Genomic DNA, 7297 nt, shown 5'->3' with positions numbered 1-7297 from the left:
TATATTTGTATATGAATATATATTTATATTATATATACAGAGTGCGTCTGATAAAGTTTATCATTTTTTTTTAAAACGATTAGAGATAAGAGGAAGACACCTATTATTGTAGAATAAGTAGCGGGACATATTTTGATGACTTCGAGTGATCGTAAATGTCCTTGGTTTTTTACTACCAATTAAAAAAAGATTTTTTCTTAATAGAAAGAGGTATTGTTTAAACTTTCTATCGATACTCAATCAGTTGAATATCTTTGTAGAATCTTTTCTTTGAATCTTTTCTCGACTATTTGCGGGATATAAACTAAAACAAATCAGATTATAAATTTGAAATACATTTTTTTATTATTGCAATAAGTTGTTCAAAATTCATGTTGATTTAAATATGTCTATAGTCTTCGTGGAAAGCTAACCTTTCCCAACTCTTGAATCGTTATTTCACGCAAAATATTTTTTATTCTTTTTACATTTAAAATTACTTAAGACCATCAAAGTATACCCTACTTATCTTATATAATTTTGTAATAATAGGAGAATCTTTCTCTTATAAGATTTTATCAGCAATTATGTAGAATAAAAAATCTTAAATTAAAAAAATCTTAGAACTTTATAAAATTTATATATGTATATCAAGAATTCTAGACATGATATAAATTTTCTCACTTTCTTACTTTTGAAAAGTGTGTAATAAAAAAATCTGAACAATTTTCTAAAAAGTTAAATTATTCAGCAATGATTTAAAAATTCCGGAAATTCTGAAATTTATATAAACGTTACATTCAGTAAAATTTTGGAAGATTCTGAGAAAAAATTTCACAAGATTTTATTACAATTTCTTTATATGTTTAAGTTATATGTTACTTTGTTATCGTCAAGTTCCTCTTCATTGAATAAAATTGAATGAGCAAACTGTCAAACAGAGAATCAATGTTCTGATGAGGAATTATCTCAATATATGACAACCCGTCACATTTTGTCAAGTGGAAGTAAGATAAAAATATGAGAATACTTTTATTTCGAAATAAATCAGTTTTATGAAAATACAATACATTATCATAAATATCAATTCTTTATGACTGTTTTAATGTATTTAATTATACAATAAAAATACTTAGTTTCTATTTTTCTTACTTTTAACAAAATCGGTTTCGTATTATCGATTGTCTATACTTTTATTTTGATATAAACCGTGTTTTTACAAAATTATATTATCGTAAATATCAATTTTTTACGATTTTTACTTTTTGAACGTATTTTATAATGTGAGTACAAAAGACTTAACTGCTATTTTCCTTACTTTTAACAAAATCTGTTTTGTTAGTCGCTGATTTTGATATCATTCCCAAACACATTCTTTCTTTCTATTCATTTCATGTGAATTTGATATTGAGCTTTTCATTCCCGTAATGGGTTTAAATCTAATCCTGCAATATGCGTAAGTCATACACACATGATGCACATAAATTGTAAAAGTTCTCGGACGGATTTAAATGAACGTAACATTTTTTACGTGGTTGTGAAACATTTATATAAATACTCTTTCTAAATTATATCTTTATAAATTATATATGTATATATATTCTCTCGCGGTACTTATATTCATTTAGAATAAAACCTAAAAGTGAATGCACAAGAGATTTCTCGAGGTTAAAATTGAATGAAATTTATATTACAACGTAGTAACAAATATGTATAAATCAATACTTCAGACATGCGTGGTTACATCGCAATTTCAATTTCATTAAATGACTCTCGTTTAAAGAGATACGCAAGATGCGCCTTTGTGCGGTTTCACAAATCGTCAAACGAAAGGTGAAAATAAATAGAGAGAATTGCTTTTGTGTTATTTGTAAAAGCAATTGATTTTTTACGCTGCAAGTTTCAAGTGCAATTACATTTGTTTTAAAATAAAGCTACAAAACAAAGAAATAAGAAAAGTTTTTTAAAAATATTTAAGATTTGTTTGAAAAAATTTTATAAATTATATATACTCACACACACACACACACACACACACACACACACGCGCGCGCGCGCGCGCGCATGTGTGAAAAGTACTTTCAAACTTTTGGCCAGGAGTATATATAATAAAAATAATATCAATTTTTTGTGTCAGGAAATGAATCAATATTCCTCGATAATTTCAATAAACTTATATATTTATCGCAGTATATTAAACATGTATAATCCTAAACCCTCCTAAAATCTAATTGTTTTACATGAAAACTCTTTGTACGTAAAAGTGACCTCAGCTTTTCTGTTTATTGCTGACGGCCAATTGAATCCACCTAGAGATTTGAATGAATTTGTAAACATATTTCGCTGTCACATGACTAACAGACTGATTGCCGCGCGACTAATATTTTTTAGCGAAACGCCAGATTCGTTGCTATTTACACGATGCGATGGCTGAGCTAATAATGCTTCTCGTAGTCATAGCTGTTAAAATGCGCCGGTGAGACGTACTTGACAATCGGCACCGGTTTCGGATGTATCGCCGGTCCGACTTTCTTAACAACGGCGTTGAATCCGTTATGATCGTCCGCTGTATATTCGACGATTCGTACACTTCCGTCGGGCTCGTTCACGCTGTACGAGCCATGGACAACGTCGCCGTCCCGCACCTCATGCTGAGTCTTCACGTCACCGGTATGAGGATCATGAACGCCGTAATTGAAGGTGTATTTCGGATGTGACTGTAACAAGTATATACAAGTATTATTATATGCGAGTTCGCCACAAATTAACGATAAGCATCCACTAATGCCGAAGTGAGCGCATAGAGTTTTAAAGTGCGGTTCGCTTAGTGGATTAGCTACAAATGTTTCCAAGCATTTGATTAATCAGTCAGAAAAAAAAATTTCACTAATTGATCAATTAAGACAAGGAATGTTTTAAAACGTTGTTATTGTAGCATCGAGTAGTGCCTTTAAACACTTTTAGCTGTTTAACATACACGCAACGGGCGTTATTTGTTTTATAAATACTTTCCGATAAATATTTCCGTGCAACTTGAATATTGCTGGCAGATGCATAACGATATTGATTTTTGAGATCGTAGATACACGGAAAAAAGCTTTATTAAAGTACAATATTTAAAAATTTAATTTGATACAGATCTGAAAATAATTTGTTAGACCATCAAAATAATTACGTAGAAGTACTTGAGTTATTGAATAATCAGTATAAATTTCAAGATTTTTTGCAGCGTTGTTCATTATTCTTGAGCGTCCTGTGTAATTATTTTAATAAAATTATTTAATTAATTATTCCAATAAAATTTAGTGCGGGTCTTGATTTAATCAATTTTTAGATATCTTAACAAAAATTGTTCTTTCCTGTATTAAGCGTACGTAAAACAGAATTAATTTTCAAAGGAATAAAAAGTAGATTAAAAATTAAGAAAAGAAACTCTTATAAAATAAGATAAATTAATTTATCTTGCCAATGTAATTTAACGAATTAACAAGGTAGTAAGTTTTTTATCACAAACTTTTTATTAAAAAATGTTGCGATTCCAATTTTATATTAAATTATTCAATAAATCTGGTCCGCAACTATGTAATGAAGCTTGTGGAGCACAATTCCGAGCGCTTTTGAGTCCCCGACTACGGATACTACAATTATTCGCACACATAATGTGCAACGTTCTCTCATTTTATGATATTACTTGCGGAGCGCCGCTTTTAGTGACAATTAACATCGCGAGAAAGTGACGACAATGAGGATTGCGGAAAGAGATTTGACAATAAGATACAGCGAGGACAGAGGAAATACACCATTGTCTACACAGACGTTACTTTTCAAAGAGACAAGAATTTAAATTAACATATATACGCCTCAGGCGTCTGAAAACGCGAGACTTGACGAATCTTGACACTTTTCTGAAGGAAACGTGCGGGAATTTGTATTAAATATTAATAAAATTGAAACTATTGAAGCTATGAGAAAAATAAGTGGTTTTCTCTTGAAATTAAATATGCCGCTTATAATATCTGTTGCAAATATTATTAAGTCCCGTCATTGTTACGAAAGTGAAATTTTTAGAAATTTTGTAGAAATTAAAAAAATTGTTGAATAGTTTTATACGAGATATATGCTCATATCGATATATATGCTCTCAGCAAGAAAAGATCGAAGAATAGGTGTATCAGCTACAAAAATTATGAAATTTGTAAAAAGAATATAAAAAAATTAATAGTAATTAGTTTCAAAACTAGCTAACTGTTTAATAAAAAGTTTGTGATAAAAAATTGATAGAAGAAGATGTATAAGTATTGAAGGTCTTTGATAATCGATTCGACTTGGGTGAAACGCATATTTCCTCTATTTTTGCCAATATTCGTTAACAACAGTCAGACATAAAAAAATACTCACGTAATAATCGTGATCTTGATCGGTGTGATGTTTGTAGTCGTGTAGTTCATGAGCGTTCAGAGATGCATCCAAAGACGCGTCCACGTGCAACGGCGCAGCGGATACCGCGTGTATCGGAACCGCGACCGTCGGCAGAACTTTGTATCCAGCGGATCCAATGTATGCATCGAGATCGCCGTAATCATCGTAGGACAGGCCATGGCCGCCGTTATAACCGCTGAGAACCACCGCGTGGCTACACGCCAGCGCGGCACAGAGGAAAGCGACCGTCTGAAAACCACAATTCGCGATCGTAAATCTCTTCTGTGGGAAAACAAGATTGTTAATATGCGAAGTTGTGTCAAGGATTTGATAGTTTCTTTTAAATTCCTCTATGGCGTTGAGAGGTGTTTTCTTCTTTTTCCCTTTTTTTTTTCTACGATATCTTCTAAAATTTTCTCTCGTCTAGAATGCCGTGCCTCGTGCAATATATTTAAAAGCATCCCAAGTATACAGCGGATACAGCGAATAATCGATAATGCAATGCAAGCGATTTTCATTAGTCACTTGTCAATATGGGGATTCTTAGCGTCTGACGTGACGCTCGCTGGGTACTTATGTATATGAAAAATCATTGGAGCTGATTTATTAGAAAAGTCCCTCTCTCAAGTAAGACGCGCTTCTCGAATTTCGATGTTTCGTTAAAATCTCGGATTAGAAATCCTGTCGATGCGAATATCGTCCCCTTTTCACTTTCACGCCGACCTTGTTACTCGCGCGCAGATCAATAGATCGTAAGTCAACGAAACGCTGCGCCGCGGAAGTGTGGTTAAGGATTTCGCTTCCTTATCCGTTGCGATGAAAATGATACATCGCGAATAAAAGGTTTATTACACCCTCGCCTCGGCACGGATGTTCATGTCTAAGAAAATTGACACTATAGATTATGGTATTTTGAACCGTAAACCGGAGGATCGGGAAGAAGAGAAATCTCATTTGATTGGAAGCTGAAAAAGTCACAATTGGGAGTGTATATACTATTAGTAATATTGGGTAAATGCAGTGTTACATCTAAAATCAGTTTTCCAAAATCAGATCGTTTCTAAATAATTATTTAAAGAAAATAAATACGTATATGTATATCGTTCCTTTACTTGAAAATGAATAATTAAAAAGAAAAAAACATGATTTATCATGAACGCGTTATATAAACATTATTTCATCAATTATCAAAAGTGAACTAACTTCACTTTACAAAAATTGTTACAGCTCAAAAAGAACGATTTAAAAAAAATCATGATTATTTTTATTATTAGAGAATATTATATAATTTTTTAAGGATTTTAAGGATTTTGCGAAACATCTTTCAAAAAAGGGTGGTTTTTAAGGAATGAAAAACAAAAATGATATTTGATCACATATAGAAATATATTCTTTTTGTCAGTATTATATTATTGATCAATAATTTTTTGTTAAATTGCAAAATATTTTTTTTCCTTTTGGAAAACTTAATTTTTTAAATTGTGTCACTTTTGAAGTAAGAGAGTAAAATATAAATTATACATAGTATAATGCTTTACAAGTATAATGCTAAATAGACGATCTAATAATCTAAAAGATAATTAATAAAGTATTTATTTCTAATTAACAAATTAGAAATTGCGTAGACCTCATTACTAAATACGTGCTGATAAGTGATTTTGTAGCGTATGACAACCAAAGCAAAAGAAAAGACATGAAAAATAAAATTGAAAAGATTATTTCTTTAAGTAAAACTTGAAAGAGGTAAACTTCTAAATCAACTATTCACTAGTTCAGAACAGTTCAGAAAGCGATTTTGGAATTATCTCTCTTAATGGAAAGGTCTATATAGACTTCGCCAATTTCGTGTAATGTTCGACAGTATTATTACATTAGGCGCCCTATAACAAGCGAGAGAAAGACAAATAAGGGAGATTCACTCGGATGATAAATGGGGCACCGGAAGTTCTCTTGAACATTGCCGACAGGAAAACGCGACGCACACTCTCACCCGATCTCCTCACACTCACTCTCGTCATACCACACTCATATTGCGGCAGGCCTTCTCTCTCCGTACCTTGAGCATGATGCTTCCACAATGTTTCTGCCCACACCACGTTTACCGTATGCGAGACCGTCGAGCGCGAAGTCACTGATAGCATTATTCTCGGACGATGGGCTTATATCCATCTCCCACCTCGGGATGGCTCCGTTCCGGGCAAAAGCTCTCGGCCTCGGGTGCCACCACTCGCTCTTTCAGACCAGGCTGTACCCTACCCCTGCGAATCTTTTTATGTATGATATGAGAAAATACATGGTACGATCCACGTGCTCTCGACCACGATGACAAACTTCGGTACAAGTTAATATACTTATTTGTACGAAAATTCTCAAAGGGAAGGCTGTCATGCTTTCGATTTAATCGAAGGAGATGATCAAAAAGTTGATAGTTGTTACAAAAATTACTTAGATTAAAGAGAGACAGATGATATAAAATTGCCTGTGCTGCTCATGAAAATCGCTCTTACAATCTTGTCTCAGTTATTCATTAAAGATGCAGTGGATTGATTCAGCTAACAGAGCCGATGTTGAAAGGAGGAACTGTTGGCGAATAAACGTTATTTCTCGAAATTGTTTGCTTCGCAACTACGTTCGTGAAATTTCGACATAATTCATTCTCAAACAGCGGAAGATAGCCAAGTGGACGTGAAATTGAGTGGAAATGTCATAATAGATTTGATAATCAATTTGGAAAAAAAAATTTAGTTGTAACGTTATATGTTCCATTAATCCCTTTCTCAAAAGGAAAAATTATTTATGTTAAGCAGAAAATTATTAATTAGGTAAAGATTTGTTTTATATTTATATTTAAAATTCTTTCTGTTTGAAACTGAAAACGAAAATTCGTATTGAATATTTC

At 32.4% G+C, this 7297-nt stretch overlaps 2 protein-coding genes across 4 annotated transcripts in view; one reads left to right on the top strand and one right to left on the bottom strand.

Moving 5' to 3' along the window:
• The window catches only part of LOC108688619 (neutral ceramidase-like), a 26531-nt gene that overhangs the window by 18528 nt on the left and 706 nt on the right, over positions 1-7297 (top strand). The window lies entirely within an intron of this gene.
• LOC108688620 (cuticle protein 19-like) lies at positions 2164-6525 on the bottom strand. The gene is made up of 3 exons (XM_018194955.1): positions 6455-6525; positions 4378-4647; positions 2164-2696 (listed from the first exon to the last, which is right to left on the bottom strand). Exons 1-3 carry the CDS (start codon positions 6461-6463, stop codon positions 2415-2417), a joined length of 561 nt encoding a protein of 186 aa, XP_018050444.1. The 5' UTR covers positions 6464-6525; the 3' UTR covers positions 2164-2414.

Source organism: Atta colombica, unplaced genomic scaffold (genome assembly GCF_001594045.1).
Source record: "Atta colombica isolate Treedump-2 unplaced genomic scaffold, Acol1.0 scaffold236, whole genome shotgun sequence".
NCBI classification, from domain to species: Eukaryota; Metazoa; Arthropoda; class Insecta; order Hymenoptera; family Formicidae; genus Atta; species Atta colombica.
The sequence above is the reverse complement of the archived record's forward strand: the minus strand, read 5'-3'. Positions and strand labels throughout refer to the sequence as shown.